Source organism: Acanthochromis polyacanthus, chromosome 20 (assembly GCF_021347895.1).
Source record: "Acanthochromis polyacanthus isolate Apoly-LR-REF ecotype Palm Island chromosome 20, KAUST_Apoly_ChrSc, whole genome shotgun sequence".
Taxonomy (NCBI): domain Eukaryota; kingdom Metazoa; phylum Chordata; class Actinopteri; family Pomacentridae; genus Acanthochromis; species Acanthochromis polyacanthus.
The window spans coordinates 13,639,703-13,666,788 of record NC_067132.1 but is presented as its reverse complement, the minus strand read 5'-3'; the positions used below and the strand labels follow the sequence as shown (position 1 = coordinate 13,666,788).

At 42.1% G+C, this 27,086-nt stretch overlaps 1 protein-coding gene across 1 annotated transcript; it reads left to right on the top strand.

Annotated features, from left to right (window-relative positions):
• Nucleotides 1-557: 557 nt before the first annotated feature.
• rec8b (REC8 meiotic recombination protein b) lies at nucleotides 558-27,086 on the top strand. Its single transcript, XM_051940662.1, is given in 20 exon segments — nucleotides 558-1,985; nucleotides 2,100-2,168; nucleotides 2,889-3,031; nucleotides 5,077-5,152; nucleotides 5,657-5,774; nucleotides 7,216-7,291; nucleotides 7,934-8,001; nucleotides 10,622-10,706; nucleotides 11,306-11,369; nucleotides 11,616-11,819; nucleotides 18,801-18,904; nucleotides 18,907-18,935; nucleotides 19,508-19,586; nucleotides 20,263-20,450; nucleotides 20,732-20,771; nucleotides 20,864-20,890; nucleotides 20,893-20,938; nucleotides 21,016-21,117; nucleotides 26,290-26,396; nucleotides 26,589-27,086. Coding segments are annotated over 20 exon segments (1,773 nt in total). The 5' UTR covers nucleotides 558-1,929; the 3' UTR covers nucleotides 26,681-27,086.

Genomic DNA, 27,086 nt, shown 5'->3' with positions numbered 1-27,086 from the left:
TGTAACATCTAAATTACCATTAACTGAAGTTATTGATAAACTGTAACATTAAAGTTACTGATAAACTAGCATTCAAGTTACTATTAACTGTAACTGTGAAGTTATTGATAAACTGTAACATTCAAATTTCTGATAAACTGTATCATCCAAGTGAGTAACAAACTGTAACATCAAAGTTACTAATATACTGTAACACTAAAGTTATTGATAAACTGCAACATTCAAGTTACTGGTGAACTGTATTGTTCAACTTTATGATAAACTAACATTCAAGGGACTAACAAACTGGAACACTGAAGTTACTGATAATCTGTAACATCCCAATTACCATTAACTGCAACACTGAAGTTATTGATAAATTGTAACATTCAAGTTTCTGATAAACTGTATCATGCAAGTAACTAATAAACTGTAACATCAAAGTTACAATTTAGTGTAACATTCAAGTTTCTGATAAACTGTATCATGCAAGTAACTAATAAACTGTAACATCAAAGTTACAATTTAGTGTAACATTCAAGTTACTGATAATCTGTAACATTCAAGTTACAGAAAAAATGTAACATCAAAGTTACTGATAAACTGAAACAATAAAGTTAATGATGAACTGTAACATTCAAGTTACTGGTGAACTGTATTGTTCAACTTTCTGACAAACTGTAACATTCAAGGGACTAAAAAACTGTAACATTCAAGTTATTGATAATCTGTAACATCCAACATTAACTGTAACACTGAAGTTACCGATAAACTGTAACATTCAAGCCACTGATAAATTAGAATGTTTAAGTTACTGAAAGTCGGTAAAAGTAGTTAAGTAAGGCTTGGAAGTCATATTTGAGGTTCAGTATTCCCAGAAATATAATTTTGAGATCCAAATGATGGAATGGCTCCAACAGAGGTGAAATTGTTAATTATTGGCCCTAAATAATACAGTCTTTGGTCAACATTTCACAAACTTTAAAGGCTGCTAACATAAGTACATTCTGATCTGTGGCAAGTATGGTAAGTCAAGGCTGCAGTAATGGTGATGTGGATTAATTCATACAAAAACGTGTGCATATTATATGGAAGGTTATATATTGTCATTACATGTGCAATGTTTTAAAGTATGGGAATATTTCGTAAACCAAGAACAGCCTCATATGCAGTTAAATTTCAACATGAAACAAGTTCTTGGCTTCACCCGTAAACAAGGATAACTCGAATTTTAGGGCATAACTGTATGCTACAAAGCCATCCATGCTGTCGAGCAAAAAAAGCCCAACCAGGGACGGGAGCTGAAAAAGACCTTAATTTTATACACTATATATAATACATCAGATATGTTATATGTTAATTGCATGGTCCCTGACCAAATAAATGAATAAATAAAATAAAATAAAATAAAACAAATATAATTGCAGCTTTGGCTGTTATCTGTAGCACAGAATAAAGTGGTATTCCTATAGCAAAATAGTGAAGTGAAACAGAACTATGCAAGTAAATTACAATTAGGCCTAGTTATACAGTGCTTGAGTACTGTGAAAGTAAATTACAATTGCTTTTACAGTACTTCTATCACTCTATGTATGGTTCTTTTATATTTCCACATGCACATCTTACTGAAGGACAAAGTAATCAAGATAAATGCTGTAATGTGCTTTTTATTACTCACAGATCCATCTCTAAACCCCAAAACTCCGAAAATCACTTAAAAGCACCTAAACGGTCAGTGTTCCGATTTTTTCCGTAGCACCTGAAAGCATCGCGAATGTTTACGTTCAATGTGAATCTCGTAATCTGATTGGTCCGCCGTGACTTTGACGCGGGAAAACTGGAGCGAACTTGGGTGACTAACTAGTCTTTGCATTTTTTCCCATCAGTCCAGTTCTTAAAACTTTAACTTTTTACCTTAAGTGCTTCATATACATACAAAGGTAAAACAAAATGTTTTACTACCCGAATGTCCTCCAGCGTCATACTGGATGTTTTTCCACAATTTGGTAAGTTTACAAACTTGTTAGCATGTAGCTACAACGCTAACAAACGAACTTAGCTGCTATTCATAGTTTCAGCAAAAAGCAAGAAATATTTACAAATATGTTTTTGTTTTTCAGGTTAGCAGCTACTAAAGCTGTCAAGGTCACTCGCAGAGAGCTTCTCAGAGTCAATATCAACCGAACCTGGTAAGAACTGTCCACTGTTATTATCTTTTCTGTCCCATTTCATTGCTAGCAGACAGATACATCTCATTAAAGTTAGCCAACATCAACATGTTTTAAGTTTTGTTTTGTATGTTGTTGTTTTTTAATTTACCTATATGTCACTGTCTAAACTTATATTACATAAATAATTTAATGCAAATTTTCAGCAGTTTGCTTTCAAATCAACGGTGTGTTAGTTTATAGTTGGTGTAAAAATATTACTAAATAAATAATCTTTCAAGCTCTTTGCATAATTATCTAAAGTAGCTCAATTCAGGCATATATTTGGATCAGGATGGCTTTTTGAAAGGTGATTATGCTCAACAGTAGGCTTGATCAGTCCACATAGAGTTTTTACTCTAGGTATTTGTCGGTATTTGTTACCTGTTCTGGCAGAAATCTATGCATTTTTCAGTTATTTCCATGTTTAAGATCACATTTAACACAACTGAAAACTAAAAAAAAAAAAGAATTCTTCCCATTTTACAGCTGGAGATTTTCCCTCGGTGCTGGATAAAATCTCTTTAGGGGATGTCAGAAATCTCTCCATGGGGAAAACCCTCGGGCTGCATTGTATTTGATTGATTTGATTTGATTTGATGTATCGTATTTGTTGTACACAATTTTTAGGGCTCTGGTGTGACTTGTTTCAGATGAAATACAGTGTACATGTCTCTAACTCGTGTTCTCAAATGTTTACAGTATGGACATCGTGGACTATGTGACCGCACAGGTTCCTCCACCGCAACCCAACCTGCCCAAGCCTCGCTTCAGTCTCTACCTGTCGTCCCAGCTGCAGTATGGAGTGGTTGTCGTCTACCACCGGCAGTGCGGTATCCTGCTCGGTGAGAGAAAAGGATTTAGGAAGAGTAGGAAGACCAGAAACTCAAAATTCTGATCAGGCACGGCTCCCATCTACATTGTCTGCACGCAATATACTGAGGGAATGAAGAGGGATTAATGAGGGGAAAAGACTAGAGAATGGAGACTTTGCTTCATTATTTGATATAAAACTCATTCACTATACAGTGAGTGACTGCAGCAGTAATCTAATTTTATAGTATTTACCAGAAACCTGGGAGAAAAATAAGTTGGATTAAAACAACTGGGAGTAATTTTACGGCTGCTTGCTTACACAGGATTAACAGAAAATGTAGTCAGTGTGCAGAATGATTCTCAGCAGAACAACACAGCGTTTTAAGGTTACCTCAGGTGAAAAGCCCAAAGCTGTTTGTTTTCCTCATGCAAAACATTGCAGACAAATTGTTCCTGTCAGTTCTCTCAATCCCAGTAATGCTGTTTTGTTGTAAAATCGACACAGTGCTATCATGGCACACTAATGTATGCTTCCCTACTCACGCTAGTAAGTGTGATTTGGAGGCCAATGTGGAGCTAATGAAAGCAATATCATCAAACACAGCTCAGCAGTCTCTATTCATCCCGTCTTAAATTACACCATGACACTGATATTGCATCAGATAGATTTGCAATCATGCTGTTGTCATGGTTGATGAAAACGGTGAAACACAATGCAGGATGATCAGCAGTAGGAGAAGCCAAGAAAGCAGCCGCTCTCTATTGTCTACGGTGTCTTTTGGATTCAGTAATGGCATTCAATTTCATCCATCACTAGAACAGAACAGAACCTCCTAAAGCTCTTACTTAAGTGTGTGTCTGCAGTATGTTACTAGACGATATTTCATAAGATTGGCATATGGGAGTTTGTACTCTGTTTCATGTGATATTTCAAAATTACATTTAAATGTCCTTCTGTCTGGACAAAAGTCTCTGTTTGTCCATATCGGAATGTAGATTTGAAAAGGCCTAGCACTGATGCACAAACAACTTCAAAGACAATGCAGATGAGTTTCTTGACGTTAGAACTATTGAGCACTGAGGAAACATTGTTTTGCGTCATTCCCTTCTTAATTCTTTATTTTACCAGGTAAGATCAGTTGAGCACAATTTCTCAGCTACAATGATGACCTGGCAAGAGGCCCCAGCAGGAAGAAAGATAACAAACAACACATGTACAAAAAGGACACACAAGTGTTTAAACAGAGATTAAAAACAGCCTAGATTAATGCTAGCAGTTCAGTGAAACAGTCAGCATGTGCAGCAGTCAGCTAGGATCTGCTGAAGCTTCTGCTTAAAGATGTAAAGTGATGGAAGAGATGGACAGTTTCACAGATTCTTGGAGGGAATTCCAATCGATTGCTGCAGAAAAGCGAAAACAATTCCAGCCAAAGACAGTACGAACCTTGGGAATAGAGAGTGTTATGAAATCACTGGACCTCAGATGGTAGTTGTTGTGGGAGGGGTGTAGGGAACTGGAGAGGTGTCTACCCTGATAGAGTCTTGTAAATGAGTGAAAGCCAGAGTTGGAGTTGCCTGGTGTAAAAGGAGGACCACCCCACCAGTTTGTAAAGGTCATAACGGTGGGTGGAGAAAGATGCACCGGTAGCAAGACGGATGGTTGAGTGATAGAAGACATCAAGCCTGTTAAGGGGGCCATTTTATAGATGACATCACTGTAGTCAAATATGGGGTGGATGGTCATCTTCACAAGAGTGTTTTTGGCAGAGTATGCAAAGGAGTACTTATTAATGTAAAGGAACCCCAGTTTAAATTTGATTTTAGCCTCTAGAATTTTGATATGAGGAGTGAAAGAAGGTGAAGAGTCCAGCCAGAGAGCAAGGACTTGTAGAAGTTGACAAACTCCAGATCTGAGCCATCTTCTTCTCATGTCTGGAGAGGAGTTGAAATGGTCACATCCATCACATTTGTCAACTTTGTCTCACAGGAGACATCTGTGCTTCTGTTTCTGCAGGAAAAACTAACTTTCTGAGAGATCTGTGTGAACACTTTTAACCCCCTTTTTATTTTCCAGAGGATGTCCAACAAACCATTGACCGTCTGCTGCGCTCTAAGGGAGGCATACAGATTGACATGGCTGGCTCTGACAGGTCTGCACACACTCACACTCACACAGGCTGATGATGCACAGATGAAGAAAATTTTGTATCATGGGGCATTTGAAATTTTAAGCAGAGTTGTGAGGATGTTTGGTGGAGTCTGAGCTCAAACGCTTGAGGTGGAACATTTATGAGGCAGATTGTTTGGGGGAATAAAGACTGGGAAAAGGAGAAGGTAGAGTTTTACTGAGTGAGCGAAGGACAAATTGAGCTACTTTCATGTGAATAGCTACGTAAATGTTTAATAAGCCACGCTACGGAACAGCAGTAATGTATGAGCTGTCCTGTCTGCAAATGCAATATATCTTTCCACATCCTGCAGTCTAAATATGCTCTGTGTTAATCTTATCCCAGCGATATTTCATTATTTCCTAAATACATAAAACCACCAGCGCAAATGAAAGTGTGCGTAGTGATACAGGAGCACTTAAAATGTATAGAATGCTTTAAGATGCTGAGTTTTACTATTTGTGTCACACTTTTCTTGTCTGGTAGGATTTTTTTGGATATTCCAGATGACCTGCACAAGATGACGACGGCTGAGGGAGCTCCGGATCCCTTCTTCGGTCTGATGGAATTGTACAAACTCCCCAGCCCGTATAAATTACACCAGGTACGTTTGTCAGATATCAGAGACACAATCATATGCAGGCAGGATGAATATGGGAAACACGTAGACACAACTGTTATAGTACCAGAAAAACAACTGCCTAATGTTGTCTAGGTCCCCCTCATGTAGCTAAAACAGCTCTAACCATCAGAGCTTAGACACAGAAGCTCTGGGGATGTCCTGACCTGTAGTGGCACCAAGACATCAGTACTGAATCTTCTGGGTTGTGTGGGCTGAGTAGAGGGGCCTCAGTGGATCAGGCTTGTTCAGGTGCATCCCAGTGGAATCTTGGAGGGCGGGTCAATGCTTTGGGCTTTTTGTCGTGTTCCTCGTGCCTTTCTTGGGCAGTTTTTGCAATCTGGAGGTGTGAATTGATCGAGCACATCTAGATAGATAGATAGATAGATAGATAGATAGATAGATAATTGATAGACAGAAAGCCTTATGGAAAAATATCTGTCTCTTTTCCTGTGAAAATATGAAACTTCTGATGTCCAAAACAACTGCAATTTGATCAAGCAATTAAATTACATCATAACTCTGACTATACTACCCGTCCAAATGACTGAGAAAGTGTGTCCAGACTTTTGACTAGTAGTGTATATTTAGTTCAAATGCTCGGCTACAACAAGTGATTGTTTCTAACCCAGTCCAGTAAAGGGTTAACCTAAATACTGTACATTCATTACAGGCCACACCTTTCCAAAGGTAAAGCATTACAGTTACCCAGGCCGAGTTATACAGTCGCAGCTTGACTGCTCAGTTTTTCCCCCTACTTCTCATATTTCTTGACACAAACGCCATAAATTACAAATCTACCATTCCCTTATGTCATCGTTTTATGGTATTATGTCCACAGGTCACTCCCATTCTAGCATAGCACATATCCCTCCATACAACCCTTTGGTATTCTCAGGTACAGTAATTCACAATAGATAAGTCATACTCACTCTCAGTGACGTAAATCAGGCAGATACTGTTGAACTTTGTCCTCCTTGTAAACTTCCCCAGTGGAAAAATCATCGGGGACTTTATTCTTGAATAGACAACACAGCATGGGAGCAGCGATATAAAAATGTTTCATTGGGCACTATCATGGAATTTAAAGGCTCCCTGCAATGCGATGCAAATTAGAATTATGCTGTGAGTTCAGATACAAATTTGAATTTCAATATCAGTACATCAAGTATCAGAGAAGCCAGATTACACAACAAACATGTCATCCACTGTTACACATATAGAGCACCACAGATGTCCGTTTGAACCCTCAGTAAAGCGTTTTGGTAAACAGAGGTAAAAAGATGATAAAATAAACAACACTGGTCTCATGTTTAGGCACATTTTAGTCGTGAAAAGGCATTTTTTATCAGCTTTGGAATCATCCCAAAAGTGAAAATAGATGTGTTTATGTTTGTTACATAATGTTTGTACTGTTTACTTCTAGACACAGTTTGTGATTGAAGAGGCGGGTTCACAGCACTCCCTGGTGCCCAGTCCCCACACCACACTTTACCAGGATGGTGAGATTGATATTTTAACATTTGAACCACTGCAGCTGTGTCCCATTTCAGGGATGAACGATGTAAGACCAGAGGTAATCATGGATCGATAAATTTGTCTCATTTGAAGGCTCTTGTGGCTATTCTTTTTTTTTTTTTTTTGCATTAATGGTCTCAAAATCCATCGCCCACTGCTCATTTGTCTCCTAAAAAATGCTATTTTTACCATGTCAACTGGGGATGATGTGCAGGTTCTGCTGCTAGCCGCCAATCCTCAAAAGACTGCACATTTGTAGACTTTAAAAGTGATCTCATCTGAAATAGGACACAGCTTGCTGTATGACAGTGTTTATAGCTACACTAACCAAAAATGGCTTTTCAGTACACCTCTAAATGACACTTTTTTTTACACACTTTAAACAGATATTCCTGCATTAAATAAGAGTATAGATCATCTTTTTTTCAGCATTAGATTTCTACTCAAGGTAGTATTCAAAAGTTTTAAAAATTAGTCTTTTGATTGCATTAAACTTTACTGTGTCATCTTTTAAAACTTTGCCACTGCAAGGTTTCTCTGCTTTAAAGAAAACTTTAAACAAAACTTTGAAAGTCCCTGTCTCTTCTTATGCTTCAAACGTACTTGACTCCTAATTCCCCCTGCAGCTTTCAGGGCGTCTCCGAGTGCCATCACTATGACAGAGAAGGAGCAGTTCGTCATCGCCGCTGCTGAGGTAAACTCTCTGTCCGAGTCCAGGGACAAGAAAAACTCCAGTAATCATTTTTAAACACAGCAGGTGTCCCATTGAATCAATGAGCGGGAGCATGGGCTGTGTGCCACAACATCTCTGGTTGACATCTTTGTCACTTATGAGATGTTTGCTCTCCTATCACCCTCTGCCTCAGTATGAGATGAGAAAGAAGCATTAAAGCCAGGAGATGATCTGCATCTGTGACAAAGATGTGGAGGTTTCTTTTAAGTCAGTTTAGATTAAAAAAAGCATATTTATAGGATTTTCTGCTATGAATTTATACTGCAGTGGATTTAATGGTACCAGGGATTCTGTACATAAAACGAATGATGGCAAACAGACTGTCCTGAATCCACCCCTCAGTATCCAGTGTTTTAAAGAAGGCAGTGATATTGTTGTAGTCATAAGAGCAGCTGTGATTCGCTGCGGTGAGTCGGGTCGAGCAGTGCATTCACGCTCTGTTAGCCTCCTCATTGTGTCACTTAGGACCTGATAATGCTCCTCCTGAAGCATCATCAGCCGATGAAGTCCACTTCGGCTTGATAAGATCTGACTTAATTACATCAGTGTGCACTAACAGTTTGCTCACAGAGACATGTTGCTACCATCCCTGTTGTCCTCTGCCCCTGCTTGTCTGCCCCATGGGCCTGATTTTGCTTTGCAGGCAGAAGTCTGCTGATTTACACTATCGTTCAAAAGCTTGACGTCACCTAGAAATGTCCTTATTTTTGAAAGAAAAGCAGTTTTTTCAGTGAAGATAACATTAATCAGAAATACAGTGTCGACATTGTTAATGTGGTAAATAACTATTCTAGCTGGAAACGGCTGATTTTTAACCCTCAAGCGACCGAGTGGGGTCATTTATGACCCCAGCCATATAATTATATTTGCCGTTTTTATATCTTTTATCCAAAAAATGTTTCCTACCATGAATTTGTCAATCTACTTGTCCTACAGCTGCTCATAGTTTTTTGTAGAGATCGGCCAACTGGTGTGACAAGGATAATGAAAACTTGTCTGGGGTCACCTGTGACCCCAGAAAGATGTATAGGTTTTTCACTATTGTAGGCCTTAGTTTTATTTATTTATTTCTACCTCTAATCACTATATTTCAGTGATCTGCAGTGCACTATAGCTGGCAGACCTACATTTTTAGCCACAACTGCCCTGGGGCAGACTGACTGGCTGCCAATCCACTCCTACAACCCCTCTGACCACCACCAACATTACACAGCATACACATTCATAAATGACCCCAGTCGGTCATTTTAGTCGCTAAAATAGCTTGAGGGTTAATGGAATATCTCCATCGGGGTACAGAGGAACATTTCCAGCAACCATCATTCCTGTGTTCTAATACTACATTGTGTTAGCTAATGGTGCTGAAAGGCTCATTGATGATTAGAAAATTCTTGTGCAGTTATGTTAGCACATGAATAAAAGTGTGAGTTCTCATGGAAAATGAATGAAGTTGTCTGGGTGACCCCAAACTTTTGAACATTAGTTTTGTGGCACCAAACTTTCATATTTTAGTGAAACTGATTCAGTTCAGCTAAAATCTGCAGCAAGAAGTTGAGAATCTAAGAAAACCAACAGCAGATGTTAGATTTAGAATCCATGGGTGAGTTATTTTGGTGCTTTTTGACCATCTAAGTGTCCTGAGTTTGATCATTTCTAGAAATTTGTTCAAAGTCTGCTGGAATTTTCAAAAAGTGACAGAAATATCTCTTTAAGGAGCCAAAACCTGAGAGTTCCAGGATGTTTTTACCTCATCAAAATCAGAATCAGAATCGAATCAGAATTGTTTTTTATTATTGCCAAGTAGGTTTTTACACTTACAAGGAATTTTCTGTGGTGCTCTTGGTGCAAGTACAGATAAAATAAAATAAAATAGTAAGTAAAGAGATGTAAGAAATATGGTTAAAATAGACAAGGTATGTACAGTTACTACTCAGTGGTAATTAATATAGTCAACAGAGCTGATTTGCAGTGGCACGGGTAGTGTTTATCAGCGATGCAGCAGAGGGGAAGAAGCTGTTCTTGTGGCGAGAGGTTTTAGTCCTGATGGACCGCAGCCTCCTGCCTGAGGGGAGGGGTTCAAAAAGTTTGTGTCCAGAGTGAGAGGGGTGGGCCAAGATCTTGGTTGCACGCCTTAAAGTCCTAGAGGTGTACAGATCCTGGAGGGATGGCAGGTTACATCCGATCACCTTCTCAGCAGAGCGGATGATGCGCTGCAGCCTGCTCTTGTCCCAGGCGGTGGCTGCAGGGTACCAGACAGTGATGGAGGAGGAGAGGATGGACTCTATGAAATGTCTGTTGTTGCTCTAAAAGATTCAGAAATCAGAGTTTAACCTGAACTCGCTGCAGTTTTCCATAGAAAGATGACCTTTACATTTAACATGTTCAGTCCGGCCGAAGTCAAACACAGAAATTATAAAGATATATATATATATATATATATACACATATATATATATATATATGTATATATATGTATGTATGTATACACACACTATACACAAACACACACATATATTGTATGTTGTGTTTTAGTTCAGTGTTTTTGCTTACATTATTTTTCCTGTGATTGTTTTTTCTGTAGCAGTACTTTGAGGGCGACGACCTTCCTGAAGCCACAGACAGAGAGATTCAATTGTTGATGGAGCAACCAGACCAGTTCCATAGCGGTGTGTGTTTCTGTCATAAACGCAGATGATTGTAAATATAGGAGATGTTCATGATTTTGTTGTTTAGTCTAACATTAAACCGTAGGTTTGCAGTAAAGTGTCCAGCTCACCAGCTCCACTGTATGCTCCTCTCTTGTAAATTGTCTGCAGCAGTCAGCCAGGTCAGACTCTATGTGCCACTGCTGTGATTGAAAAAAAAAAAGCAATTCAGCCTGTGTGAGCGCTTTCGTTACCAGAGAGAAAGGGGTTATTTTCTGGAAGCTGTTTCATTTCAAGGGAGAACAGAGAGGCAGAATGAGATAGTCTGTGTTCCTCTAACAGAGATAAAGAAAGAATACACAGCTGCCTACTGTTATTAGCAAAGACAAGGAAGGACAACATGATACTGGCTGGAGTTTAAATGGGTAGAGTTGGAATGGGATTTGTTACAAAGCTTGTTACAACAAGGACTAATTACCAATATAAGCCATGTGCTTCATTAATGAACTTTTAACAGATTAGATCATTTGGAGGAAAATGTGTTCACATAAGTTAATTTGTGTCTGCGTTTTTATATGTATCTTGTTTCACTGTGCATTTTGTCACACTGTGTCAAACAGAAGCGGAGGGGAGACAAACAGAGAGGAGCAGGAAACCTGAGGGAGCCATGTCTTCTGTTGACCGGTGAGTCGATGCACAGCAACAAGAGCAAAAGTTCATGATTGTGTTACCAGTCAGACTGTGTGTGTTAGCATTAGTTTTGTCTGCTACAGAAAAACAAATGCTGACAGAAGAAAAGACACTTTTTACAAGAAGAAAAGCTAAAAACTGGCTGGTTATTTAATCACAGTTGGGTCAATATGTTAACCTCAAAGCTGCAACAACATATGTGTTATAGTGCGCACTGTCAGAGTGTTTTATTGTTTCCAGGCTGAAGGAGTCGGTGTTGGGGACGGAGCAGGACAGTGTGTGGCTGCTGGACGAGGAGTCGGGTCGGCCCGTACAGGTTCTGCTGACGGCTGCTGCCCTGGAGATGACCCCTGTGCGTGTTGCCATGCCAACGCCATCCTCCAGAGCATCCAACGAAGCTGGAGTCAGAGGGACAGAAACCCCCTGTGAGGAGGTGAGACGTGGGTGATGCTGACTGTTACAGGTTTTGTTTGGTGATTTGGTGAAAGATGTACTGTGTGTTGGCGTGAGCAGGTAGTTATTGCTTTACTTTATCACTTTTGGAGACGCTTTGCCATTCCCAGAGACATGTAAATTAGAGCCTGACTGATTAAACCAGTCAATTATAGCCCTTTTCAAAATAATCATTATTGGCCAGAGTTTTGCTGATTAAATATTCTTAATTTCTCTTTTTTTTTTTTTTTTTTTTTTTTTTTTTTGTCTGCAAGTCCGCTCAAAAATGACACCAACCACTCATGGTGCCACTGCCTAAGCTTCATGTGCAATTTTTTTTTCTTCTTTGTGACTGTGACCATCACCGGCCCTCATGGCAAATTAACCTATCATGTTTATTTCAAGCTGTTTTCTACATTATGCCATTGAGGGCAGTGCACACCCAAGTGAAACATAAAACAAACACAGGACAGACAGAAAGGTGAGGCATAGACAATGTTCTAAGAGAAAAGGTGCATTTTATTTGTTTGTACTCTTTAATTCATACCTTAAAACCATTTACAAATCTAAAACCCTTCACAAACACCTAATACGACAAAGTCCCAACGGATCAATCATGAAGATGTCAGGAGGCCACAAGAAGGATAGATAGAGCAGAGTGAGATCCACAGACACTAACCCAGCAACCTCCACTGACTCAGCAACCGGAGGAACACACACTATTGAGTTTTGGTAGGTGCCGGTGTGGTGGGTCTGACATGCATGAAAACCTCCACCAAAAGGAGGGAGCTGTCCCCTCCAGCCCAAGGAGGTCCACCCAGCCCCCCGCAGGAGCCACCAAGCGGAGACCCAGCCCAGGAGCCCGGAGCGACCCCCCCCCGACACAGCCAGAGCCCCAAGGCCCGGGCAGCAGAACGGGCCATAGCGGACCCCACGGCGCCCCACCGGCCCACAGCCCCACTTCCCCCACGACCACCCGCCCTCCCCCCGTCCCCCCCCACAACCCGACCCCCCCGCCCCCCAGACCCCAAACCCCCGCCCCCTCCACCGTCCCACCCCCCCGCCACCCACCCACGCCACCCCCCTCCCCACCATGCCGCCCACCCACAACCCACCCCCAACACCCCCCCGCCCCCCACCAAGCCACCCCCCACCCCTCGCCCAGCCACCCCACCCCACCCCATCCAACCACACCACCCACACCACCCACGCCACCCCTCCCACACCCAAATCCGGGAGGCCACCCGCTCACCGGAAAACAGCACCAAGGGACCGGGCAACGGCACCGAAAGGGCAGACGAGCCCAGCCCACCTCCGGCCGCCCAGAGAGACGTGACCCTGAGAGAGGGAGGGAGGGAGGGAGGGAGGGGAGGAGGGAGGGAGAGGAAGGAGCACCAGGGGAGGCGCAACAACCCAGGCCCTCGGGCCCGGCAGGGAGAAGCCCCGGAGATCACGCCAGTAAAACTATTGTGAGTTGCCCTGTTACTGAGTTCACCAGTTCCCCAACTGGTGAATACTCGCCCTGCACCGTGAATGTGACCCACCCAAGTGTATATACAAGTATGTGTGGTGTCTTAGGATTGGGGGGTCGGTGAGGCAGAGCACAGGGTAACGAAACCCCCACTCAGCCTCACCGCAAGCCCAAAATGTGAATGTGTATGTGGTGCGTTAAAATTGGGGGAAGAAGTGTCAGGGTGGGGGCATAGATGGGGGGCCACAGCACAACACTGCACTGGGGCCCATCCCGTCTAATGACGTCCCACCCCATAACCACCCACCCCCAGGTAGTGTGGTGCATTAAAATTGGAGGGGAATTGTGGAGTAGGAATATGACCTCTCCACCCCCCCCCCGAGGGATATGTTGTGTGCCCTATGTGTATATTTACAAGTTGTATTGTGCGAAGTTTGTGAAGTGATTTAAGAGGAGCGATCAACGGGGCCCCACCCAGCCAGGCGGAGGGAGGTGCGCGCGCGCCCAGTGCCCCCTCCATACACCCCCCACCCCAATCCCCAACCCCCCACCCACCCCCCAGCCCCGGCGCCCCAGCGGGCAGATGGCGCAGGCCAGGCCAGAACGCCCCCGCGCACCGCACCCGGTCCCCCTCCCCCTACCCTCCTCCCCCCCCGCCCCCCAAGCCCCCCACCCCATCCCGCACCCGCCTCCCATCCCACACCCATCCCCCGCCCCACCCCCAGGGGGAGGGCGGAAGGCAGGAGAAGGAGGGGGAGGAGGAGACGACAAGAAAGGAGAGGACAGGCAGCAGAGCGGGAAGACGAGGGGGAGGGAGGAGGGAGGGGGCGAGGGAGAGGGGACAAGGAGGCGGAGGAAGACGGGAGGAGGGAGGCGAGGGGGGAAAGAGGCAAGGAGGAGGAGGGGAGAGGAGAGGGTACCACGGGGCACCCAGAGACCCACCAGGCCGGAACCCGCAACCCCTAGCCGAAGAGCAACAGGCCATGCCGGAACAGCGCCGCCCCGAGCCCCCGGGCAACACCCCCGCACAGCACCCGCCGCGGGCACCGGGAGACAGCCGAGACGCATTGCGACCCAGCAGAGACCCGGGGGGCAGCGCCCGATCCAGACGGCCGCCAGGCCACCACAAGCGCCAAGGGAACCACGGGAGGCCAACGACACCACACAAAGCGGCCACCCCCATGAAGAGAACACGACAGGCGACCCAGCCCGACCGGGCGCCAGACCCAGACGACCGCCGGGCCGCCATCACGACACTTTTAGTCGCAGATGGCGACCCGGCGGGCGCCCAAACCAGGCACCCGACCGAGCCGAACCGCCCACCATGCCCCCACAGAAGCAGCCACCCCGCAGGACGCCACCAGCCCCCCACGACCCCAGCCCCCGAGGCGACCCGGCGCCCGCCCAAACCGAGCGCCGCCCGGGGAACAAGGCAACCCCATCGAGCCACAGGGGACAGCACCTGGAAGATTAGCCAAGCATGCAGTAACACCAAGTTAGCCATTCATGCATATAGACAGAGGATCCCTGGGGAGTTGTTGACTGTAAGTTGTCGTCGATACGGCCCCGCTCGATCCTGCTGACAGCGGACTGGGTTCCCTAACTGAAGACAATCATTAGTTACACAATGCCAACATACATAAGCAGCAAACATATATTGGGTGATGTGGTGGTTTTCGCTAACAGGCAGAGTCCAGGTTACCAGGTTTAAGTTAAGGTAGTTAACAATACGGTGACCATGTTGTATAAAATTTAACAACTGATTTTTATTTGAAGCAGAGATTTTCTCCATTGAAATGTGATTTATTAGAGGTTCAACCAGAGATTAATGTTCAGAGATTTGCTTATTTTCCAGTTAAACAAGGATTGTTTTTTTGGCAATGGCGAGGGCTACAAGTAAGATTGAGATTGTTTGCGTGGTAGGTCCGTTGTTGTTAAGTCGCCAAGTAAACACAGACTTGGAATAGAGGATCCTGCAGTTTAAGAATAGCGGAAAGTTTTTCTGAGACGTTGGTCCAGAAATTTTTTACAGGGGTGCACAGCCATAGAGCATGAAAAAGTATCAAGCAGTGTTCTGGGAGCACTGGAGACAGATGTCGGAGTCGGAGAATCCATTTTGTTCAATCATATATTGAGTAATATGTGTTCTAATGGAGGATTTTGTATTGGATGAGTTGTAAGTTTGTGTGTTTTTGTCATTTTTAAATGCATTATCGCAAATTTGAGTCCAGAAGTCTGGTTCCGGAGATATAGATAGGTCTGACTCCCATTTTAGAAATAGGTAAATGTATTGTATCAGTGCTTAAGAGTAACTTATATATTTTAGAGAGGGTTTAATTGTTGTCGGAGAGAGCTTTATGATTGCTTCAGCTAATGCCGGCGGCCGGAGCGTGCTTTGAAATGTTGGGATTCGTTTCTTAATAATATTTTTAACTTGAAGATAATGTAAAAAATTCCCATTTTTTATTTTGTATTTTTGAAGCAAGTTTGTATATGACATGAACGTATTATCTGAAAAGAGGTGGTGGAGATGTGTGATTCCATTCTGCTCCCAAACAGCTAAATGGAGCGGCTGATTGTTAACTTGAAAAATCAGGGTTGTACAAATGGGGAGAAAACTTACAGGGCTCAATTTAGAGTTTGCAATTTCTAATGCCTTCCACAAGCGGTCAAGGTGGAGGAAATCATTGGGTTTTTAAAACAGTTATGTCGTTTGATGGATGTTGTAATAAAGAGTATGTCTGAAAGTCTGATGCTATTGCATCCTTCTGTTCTAATTCTAACAACAGTTGGCATCTATGGTAGGTTGTGTCCATAGAATAAGATATTGTAGCTGGTTAGCTAAATAATAATGCATAAAATTTGGTGCTTCTAGACCTCCTTCGGCTTTACTTTTCTGAAGAGTAGATAGACTGATTTTTGCTTTTTTATTATTCCAGTAAAATTTTGTGATAGCCGAGTCCAGCGACTGGAACCAGTTGGACGTTGGTTTGAATGGAATCATTGCAAAGAAGTAATTTATTTTTGGTAGGATTTTCATTTTGATAGTAGCTATTCGTCCCATAAGAGATATAGGGAGATTGTTCCAGCGCTGTAGGTCATTGGTGATGTTATCCAGTAATGGGGAAAAATTTAAGTGAGTTAATTCAGATAATTTAGGTGAAATTTTTATGCCTAAGTATTTTAAGTTGCCTGTAGGGAAAGAGTAGTGAGGGTCTTGGTCTGCAGGACTCCATGAATTTTCTGTGATCGGAAGTAATGTTGATTTTGTCCAATTTATGGAATAATCTGATAACTCTGAAAATGTAGTTATTAAATTAAATACTTCCCTTAATGAAATAGCCGGTTCTTCTAAATAAAGTAATATATCATCTGCGTATAAATTAATTTTGTGTTCTGTTGCCCCAGAGCGGATTCCTTGGATCCTGACATCCTGGCGCACAGCTGTTGCCAACGGCTCAATGAATATCGGCAAATAACAAAGGAGAGAGTGGACAGCCCTGTCTGGTGCCTCTCTGTAAGGTGAAAGTCTTTGAGGCGATCCATTAGTGGTGACAGTACTTTGGGAGAATCATATAGTGCATGATACCCAGTGAATAAATGACTCTCCAAAGCCAAGCTTATTTAGAACAGCAAAGAGGAAGGACCAGTTAACTTTGTCAAAGGCTTTTTCTGCATCCAACGATATGACAACTGCCTTTTTGTCCTGCCGCTGTGACATGTTAATCAAATTTAAGAGCCTTCTTACGTTGTTGGTAGAGTGTCGACCTTAATAAGCCCGGTTTGATCATTATGAATAATTGTTGAAATTACTGTCTCTAGTCTAGATGCCAAGGCCTTGCAATAATTTTAATGTCGGTGTTAATTAGTGATATCGGGCGATAACTTGACGGAAGGGTCGGGTCTTTATCTGGGTTTTAATAAAAAGTTTAATTGCTGCTGTGTTCAATGTGAGGCTGTATGTGACCACTGGTTTTAATTTCTGTTACTAATCTAAAAAACAGTGGAGCCAGCGTTGACCAGAAGTGCTTCAGAAAATTCGGCCGGAAAACCGTCTGGACCTGGTGCCTTACCATTAGGGCATACTGTCTAGAAGCACTGGACAGCTCATTATGGACAGTGAGCATCTAGGATATTTTTATGTTCAGTAGATAACTGAGGCATATTTAAACTAGTGAGAATGCCTCAATATGCTCAGGGTTGGTTTGTTATTTTCTGAATACAGATTCCTATAAAATGGTAGAAAATATGAATTAATTTCTTCTGGTGATTGCGTATACTCACCAGTTGTCCCTTTATCGCTGTTATGAGAGATTTTTCCCGATTGCGTTGGAGTTGGTTTGCAAGAAATTTACCTGATTTGTTATTATGCTCAAAGTTGTTGTATCTCAGTTGTTGTATTATGAACTCGGTCCTTTTGGATAACATCTCATCTAGCTGTATTTTTGTATTTTGTAATTCAGTCCATATCTGATTATATATTCTTAATTTCTCATAAAACAGTCAATGCTGTAAGTGTCGGAGTCCCACAGAATGATGTCCTTAGCCCGTTTGTCCGTCCATGGAGCTCTGACTCCAATCAAACTGGGACTCTAGGACTGAAAGGAGGATGTGACAAGATAGAGTTCATAATTCATCTATAACGTTTACATTTTATATAGGTTATTGATTTATTTTGCAGAAATTGGACTGCAGTTCTGCACATTATTTTGTATTTGAAAGTTCTTTGTTCTTGAAAATTGTAGAGTAGAAAAATAAAGTAGACTTGGGAAAGGATGTTAACTTAGTATTTTTGTTGCTTTCCTCTCAGTTACCTGTTTACAACTTTTTAAAAGTTTTCCACCTGTACTATAGCCTGCCTCTAATTGCAGCAACAAAAAGTACTAGACAAGATGTATTTCATAACTCATTTATAGATTGACTCTTTATGGTTCTATAAATTTCCCAGAGGTTTAATTTACTTGAAAATTCCTCTCTGTTGTAAAGTTGAAACAAATACTAAAGGACAGCTATTGTAAACAGTGAAATGTTCTGCCTGTAATTTATAACTTTGTTGTTGTGTTAACAAACCACAAAATAAGTTATTTTATTCATCATATATTTTTTAATTTAAACGGCCGAATAATCAGTTTATTGGATTTTTTTATGCCAAATTATCAGAATCGGCATCGGTCTCAAAAAGTCCATGGTCAGTCGGCCCTAATGTTAACACTACTGTGTTATTTGAAAAATGGTTATCCATTAAATTGCTTGAACGGAAAGTACAAATCACTAAATCTACATTTTATTTCAGCACCAAATCTAAAACAAGCAGCTGTGACGAGCAGGAAACACTGTGATGACTGTGACAGCTGTCATCAGCTTTAAGTCACGAACAAAGTGACACATGAGCAGCTTGTTTTGTTTCGGTAACAGGTGATGGAAAACACATGAAGGCGTGTCCACACGTCGAACCAGAGTGTGATGTCACTTTACAGATGCAGTACTAAACATTAAACGTTTGTTTCTCACTCTGCCATCAGGTGGTATGTTCCTCCTTTCAGGAAGCGAGGTGGGCGAGGCAAGCGTCAGCTGGTTTTCGCCGACCCTGAGGTGCAGATATCTGACAGAGCAATGAAGGAGCAGATGGAAACCCGCTGGCAGAGACACAGGACCTGGTAGTAAACATAAGCACACAAAGTCACTTAACAGCTGCAATTAAAGATCCATCTGAGTGTCTGATGCACTGAATTAATTCATGTAATGAAAAGTTTCAGGGTTTTTAATTTTTAAGATTTATCTGCCTACATGCCTGCCAAAGCACACATTAACCACTCTTGATTCTCAACCACACAAGAGCATATCAGGAGCTGTATTCATCATATGTATGTACAACAAGTACACTTGGACAGGAATCAATGGTTCATTGGAGCAGTTGAATTTTCAGTCTTAGCTGGCCTGTACTCAAAGTTCTGCCATCAAAGTGTCTATTCAACCAGGGGTGCCAGTTAAATTAAACTCCAACTCTCCACTTCTCTCCCTTCTCTCTAAACCCTCTGGAATAGTGCTCATTGATTTTATTGCTTTCTTCCTTTGCTGCTTTTTTTCCTCCATTCCTTCTTTACATCTTTCGATTCCTTGGAGATGCTATGACTGGCTTCCATCTTCTGTCTCTCTCCAGCACTCAGAAAGTTTTGTTTGGACCATCCACGCCAGAACCATCAAGCTAATATCTTGTTTTTCCTCTCAGTCGAAGGTGCTGCTGGACCCGCCATCTCTGACCAAGCGTGTAACTCCTGCCCACAGCTCTTCAGGCGCCCCCTGTGGATTTCAGTACCAAGTGGCAGGCAAACAATAGCTATGGACTGAGCAATTAATTTCTACAAGTCACTTTATTCTTGAAATGAAAGAAATTTGTAGAAGGGTGTGAATGAAATAACAGATGAGAGACAGAGGCAAGGAACAGAAAGCTATAGAAACACAGTAACAATATAGAGAACGCATACAGGGTCCTGTATGACGGTAGGAATTGAAAATAACAGCAAACGAAGGAAAGATTGAATCGTTTCCTTTTAAAAACTTGTATTTAAAAGATGCAGAAGTGGTGCTCTAGATCGACAAACTTCAGTTTAAAGCAGCAAAAATAAATCAGTGCTTTAAGAATAGACAGCTGCTCTGTTAAGTCACATAAATTAGTCAGTTTTAGACATAGAACATTTAGGTGATGCATAATAGACTCATATGCTTTATGTTTGCACTCAACCCTGCAGCCTGACTGTCTGTAGAGCACTAGAAGCAAAACTCCTAAACTATGTGCGTGTTTTTTAATCGGCAACCACCTTGTAGGGCGTCAGGAACTTTTAATTAGTATCAACTGCAGTAAATCTTTTTAGCATCCTATGAAAAACAGTGGCCTTACCACAAAGCTCTCATTATCAGCACTGGTGAGGAAGACACAGAATGACCTTTCAGCATGACAACATTCTGCCTTTTGACCCTCTGCAGCCCTCCTCAACGCTGACCTCATGTCACTATGGAAACAGCAGGCCTCCGTCACCGTCCTGCCTGAACATGGGGACAGACAGAGAGGAGAGGAGGAAGAGGAAGAAGACGAGGCGAGAGGGGAGTCAGAGCAGAACAGCGAGATACTGAGGACAGAGAGGAAGAGGAGCGCTCAGGCGTGAAGGAGGTGGGTTTGTGTGAAGCTCCGTTTTGAAAGGAGGTGATGAGAGTTCAGGCAGCTGTGTGAAGGAAGTAAAACAGTGGTAGCTGGAGAAATAACTGATTAATCATCTCACCAAACTCCACTTTAAGGCCGTTGCGATACCTAAGAGTGTATGTGTGAAGCCACAGCAGAGTAATAAAGGTTATCCGTTAGCCTGCAGTCATAGCCTGCCAGCTGAGCGTGTTCAGTTCAGTGGTGAGACAAATTAGATTATAACCTTTCTGTTTCATGAAGCTCTCTCTCTCCCAGATATCCAGTGAGTCCGGGCTGCTACCTGCCGAAGGCTCATGTAAGAAACCCCTCACACGTCAGTTTTCAGATCATTTTTACAGACCACAATAAACAGATGATTCACCTGGTTCATTCATTGTGTGTAAACAGCTGCATTAGATGTGATCCTGGACATGTCCAAGAAGATAAGTCTGCAAGCGATGTGATTACTCCTGTCAGCAGATGGTAAGCCTCAGATGGACACACAGACGGACAGCTAGATGGATAGGAAACAGATCAGCGAGTTGTGTGTGTTTGTGCAGGTCTCCACAGGAAGAAATCCAGCCACCAATGGAGCCTATAGCCGAGGAAAACATTGAGCTGCCTGAAGCTCTGACTGACACAGAGAACAGGAACATGCTGAGGTACTACAATACGCATTCAAGCAAGCTCACAGGCGCACACACACTTGGCTGCCCATGATTTTAGTCTGCATGACTTCAGAGAAGTCATGAGAAGCCTTTTGCAGATGCACACCGTTAAGTAAAACATTAAGACGTGAGAATCATGCCAGTGATTTATTGTGTAGATATAAATCCATTTAAGATTTAATGTGGTAGTGCTGGATGGGAAAAGATAATGCTGCAAACCTTCCTCTGACGTTTGTCCGTCCTGACCCCAGAGTTTGAACTGCTGACTCGGTATTCATGCTGCAAAACCTCCAGCTGCACTTTATTGAACTAATATTCCCTTGTGTCGAGATGTGAAGCCTCCAGATTCTGCACCATTGCCAGAATTATCCTGATGTGATTAATCCTTAAGGCATGTTCCTTTGAACTCTCTGTTTGACAGTAATATTCAACTTATTCTGATGTGTGCAAGAAATAACTCCAGAGCTCTTTGAATTCATCAGAACATGCCAGTTAAGCCCCAAATTATTCATACCCATTAAAAATGTCGATTTATAGTGAATTTATATTTGACCAATGGGTTTTTTCTGTCTGGAAATAACACTAACAACAAGAAAAGCACTCAGAGAGCGCATTACTCCACCAAGGATACAGAAATCTTTAACAAATCCGTGGATCCAGACTGTAAGCCGCATCACTGCCAAAACCTAATGAGGTGGTCTTTGTGTCATTTAAAAAAAAAATTTGTCCATTTATGTAAAAAGGGGCCGTGTACAATATTAAACAAATGTTTTCATTTGATGTATTGTATTTGTCAGGAGGGGGCGAGTTTGAACCCAAGCAGAGAGCAGACAGACACGGCAGGGACCAGAGAAGTTAAACAAGGACTTCTTAACGGTGTGAAATAACCGAATCAATGTGTGAAACCAGGAGGGAAATCTAACAAAACTATTCTAAAATAGACAGCCAGGATTTAAACTGAGGCGAACTAACAGGAGAAAACTAACACACACTCACTACCAGGCTGGGCGGGGGAGTGGACAGGCTCCTGGGGACTGGTGGCCCAAAGGTGCTCACCACTGGAGTAGGTGAGTGACAGGGAGCAGCAGTAGCAGTCCAGGAAATGGCCAGGTGGGAGCAGATCCTCTTCTAGGGATGGGTGTCAGAGTCTTGCAGTTGGGGCAGGAGTGGGACAGGGAATGCACCGAAGGCAAGGCAGGGCAGGGCAGCTCCGGACACTGCGGTCAGCAGAAGAGTGAAGCAATAATCTGGTAGGGAGTGGATTGAGGAGCTGGCTTACATGGAAGAGAAGATGAGACAGGTGTGCTGCACCACAGCTGCCCAGAGTTCTGCTGATGAGCTGACTGGTCATCAGTTGCAGCCGCTGCAGACAGCGGAACAGTGGAGAGAGTGAGAACAGGGAAGGGCAGAATTAAGGAGGGAGAGAGGAAGGAAAGAGGAGGTCACAGGAGGTCAGGTGCAGGGACTGGGGAGGTGGCCGTGACAGTATTAGAGTTAGCTTTAAGCTAATTTCTATCTGCAGTCCTTTGGCAGGTCACAAAACATCACAAAAAAGTGCATGACACATTGAAACAAGACATTATACACACACACACTCTTAAAAGCACACACGTACACCCAATCAACACACAAATGCCAATTAAAAAGACATTAATGGTTGCAGTTCTGAGTGTCCTTCAGCAGGTTTTCACTTTGTTTTTAAAACTACCGATAGAAATACGGTTCTTAATGTCGTCAGGCAGGGTGCTCCACTGAGCTGTACCTTTTACAGAAAAAGCTGAGGCTGTCCAAAGGTGGTGCATCGAAAAGGTATTGAACAGAGAATGAACTCCATGTCCATGAGGATATGGATTTCATGGATTGTGCCGAGCGATACTGAATGAACTGGCGCAGTGGAGGAGGGGCCAAACCATCTAAATTTTAAAAACAAGACACATATTCGAAAATAACTTAAAATTTTCAAAGCTCAGAAGATGATGCTTATCTAAAATCCTGCCCTGACCTTCCCTGAAAATGTCATCCACATCTGTTTGTCTGTTTTTGAGTAATGTTGCGAACAGACGGAATAACAGACGGACAGACAAATGTACGCCGATCGTCACATACACACGTGGACAAAATTGTTGGTACCCCTCAGTTAAAGAAGGAAAAACCCACAATTCTCACTGAAATCACTTGAAACTCACAAAAGTAACAATAAATAAAATTTATTGAAAATTAAATAATCAAATCAGCCATCACTTTTGAATTGTTGATTAACATAATTATTTAAAAAAACAAACTAATGAAATAGGGCTGGACAAAAAGGATGGTACCCATAACTTAATATTTTGTTGCACAACCTTTTGAGGCAATCACTGCAATTAAACGATTTCTGTATTTGTCAATGAGCGTTCTGCAGCTGTCAACAGGTATTTTGGCCCACTCCTCATGAGCAAACAGCTCCAGTTGTCTCAGGTTTGATGGGTGTCTTCTCCAAATGGCATGTTTCAGCTCCTTCCACATATGTTCAATGGGATTCAGATCTGGGCTCATAGAAGGCCACTTTAGAATAGTCCAACGCTTTTCTCTCAGCCATTCTTGGGTGTTTTTGGCTGTGTGTTTTGGATCGTTGTCCTGTTGGAAGACCCATGACCTGCGACTGAGACCAAGCTTTCTGACACTAAGCAGCACATTTCTCTCCAGAATGCCTTGATAGTCTTCAGATTTCATCGTACCTTGCACACTTTCAAGACACCCTGTGCCAGATGCAGCAAAGCAGCCCCAAAACATTACTGAGCCTCCTCCATGTTTCACCGTAGGGACAGTGTTCTTTTCTTCGTATGCTTGGTTTTTGAGTCTATGAACATAGAGTTGATGTGCCTTACCAAAAAGCTCCAGTTTGGTCTCATCTGTCCAAAGGACATTCTCCCAGAAGCTTTGTGGCTTGTCAACATGCATTTTTGCAAATTCCAGTCTGGCTTTTTTATGAGTTTTTTTCAGCAGTGGTGTCCTCCTTGGTCGTCTCCCATGAAGTCCACTTTGGCTCAAACAACGACGAATGGTGCGATCTGACACTGATGTACCTTGGCCTTGGAGTTCACCTTTAATTTCTTTGGAGGTTGCTCTGGGCTCTTTGGATACAATTCCAATGATCCGTCTCTTCAATTTGTCATCAGTTTTCCTCTTGCGGCCACGTCCAGGGAGGTTGGCTACTGTCCCGTGGGTCTTGAACTTCTGAATAATATGAGCCACTGTTGTCACAGGAACTTCAAGCTGTTTAGAGATGGTCTTATAGCCTTTACCTTTAAGATGTTTGTCTATCATTTTTTTTCGGATGTCCTGGGACAATTCTCTCCTTCGCTTTCTGTTGTCCATGTTCAGTGTGGTACACACCTTTTCACCAAACAGCAGGGTGACTACTTGTCTCCCTTTAAATAGGCAGACTGACTGATTATGAGTTTGGAAACACCTGTGATGTCAATTAAATGACACACCTGAGTTAATCATGTCACTCTGGTCAAATAGTTTTCAATCTTTTATAGAGGTACCATCATTTTTGTCCAGGCCTGTTTCATTAGTTTGTTTTTTTAAATAATTATGTTAATCAACAATTCAAAAGTAATGGCTGTTTTTGATTATTTAATTTTCAATAAATTTTTATTTATTGTTACTTTTGTGAGTTTCAAGTGATTTCAGTGAGAATTGTGGGTTTTTCCTTCTTTAACTGAGGGGTACCAACAATTTTGTCCACGTGTGTAACTCCACTGTGTTTCTTGGCAGAGTACTTATTGTTGTTAGCGATGTTATCAATACATTTGAACATTTTTTGTTGTTTTTTTTAAACATTATTAATAAAAACTCCAAAATTATTCCTATACTTTGTCACTTATTTGAGGAAATGGAGCTTCTATGCCAGTCTCATTGGAGCAGCTAACACAGTAGTTCTCCAGTCAGTCAATTGCAAGTCACGGCTAAAAAATTTCCTATTAGGATTCATCACTGAGGCAGAGTTTTGCATTGGGAAAGGCTCTAAAGCCACATCCAAGTGATTTCAGGAGTCAGTGGACACAGTGCAAAAATATCCAAGAAGTACAAGGAGCTCCACACCGTGAGAAATTTCAAAGGCAGCCCCAAATGACCCGTGCAGTGGCAGGAATGGTGGTCTGAGAGGCCAAGAACAGCCAAGAATCAACACTGAGACCATCCTGATGAAGCTGAGCATGTCTGGTAACAACATCTTAAGACAGACACTTCACAAGGCTGGTCTGCATGGAGGACTAAACTTCTGGAGTTGTTTGGACACAGATGTGGGAGAAACATTCAACCCCAGGAGCATCTAACCTTAAAGACTTGGAGATCGTCACAAAAGAGAAATGGAACAAAAATCCCACTGAAAGCTGCAAACAGCGTCTTAGCAACATTATAAATCAAAATCTGGTATGGGTATGAATACTTTGTAATTCTGTTAGTTTAGGTTTTCAGTTCCAATATTTAGTCAAAGTGTATATCACACATATCACACATCCTCATGTATATATTCTTAAATTTGTGTTGTTAGTACCTTGTGTTCTTAATGTTTCTTATTCATGTTGTGTATATAGTGTATACATCTTATGTCCTTGATTTATATTTATGTTCTCTTGATTTTTCTCACTGTCACTTTGCTGCTGTGATGTTGCAAATTTCCCCTTGTGGGACTAATAAAGGATATTCTATTCTATTCTATTCTATGCGACTTGTTGTCTCCGGTGTCGCAGGTTGAGCTGCTTTCATAGAACTATCTCTACATGTTCCCTGTTAAACTCCACTCTCAGATATCAGAACTTTGGGTTGAAGCTGTCATATTTAGTGTAAACGTCACATATTGGCCACTCAGTACGTTGGATGTGAACTATTAGTGTGATTCTGTGCGGTGTTTGTTAATCCAGCAGCGTTACAGTGTTTGTCTGTGGGGAGCAGTTACACCTAAATTAACTGGTGATGTTACACTTTGGAAGCTTCCATAACATGAAGGGATAACGTGCACACTTTGTTCCACCATCAGGAGTAAATGTTCAATATTACAATTTCTTGGTATGAAAACGGTCAAATCTAATTATTGTTACTGATGAGAATAAAATGTTCAAAGCATATCAGGCCTCTAGAAAACTTGTTGGCTGAATCCTGTTTTGTGCTCTTTTCCAGATTGATGAGCTCCAGCCTGCAGAGGTTTGGAGAAGCCACCTTTGACTCTCTGCTGCCCCCAGCGGCCCACCGCTCCACTGCAGCTCACACTCTTTACAAACTGCTGGGTGAGGAAACCACAATGAAGCATCGTGCTATGTTCAGCTGCTTTGCTGCCCTGGAAACTGATTTCATGTAGACAGACAGGGGTGTTAGGAAAGATGAGGATGTTTGTGTTAATAAAGCAGAGATCCTTCATTTCTGACTGAGATCTAGTCAGGTTTTTGTCATTGATTAATGTGCATCATTTCCCCCCTCAGAGCTGCTGTCTGCTGGACAGGCGACTGCACATCAGGCTGAACCGTACAGAGGCATCAGCATAAAGCCTGCAGAGCTCGGTGTGGATCTCTGAACACCCACAGCGTTAAACTCAAGTCCCACAGAGTTACAGTTTTTAGTCACTCTCAATAGATAATCAATCTTTCACTTTTTATCACCAACACATCATCAGTTATCATTGTGTTTTTATGCATATTTTAAAAAAATATTCAGGAGTAAAGCATTAAACTGTGCTAATTGTATTTTAAAGAAGAGTTAAAAGGTTTTTTTTACAATTTAAATCTTGCTGGTTGTATTTTTAAACAGTTTGTTAGTGTTACTGAAGTCTGAAACAGCAGGTTTTGTTAAGGAGTTTCTATGTTTGTTTGGACTTTTGTCCTTTAAAATGATTTTAAACTTCAGTTTTTATACTAGTTTGTATCTGCTACATGGATATTTTTCTTTTTAAGTACTTAAACTTTTAATAAACTGTTATTTAC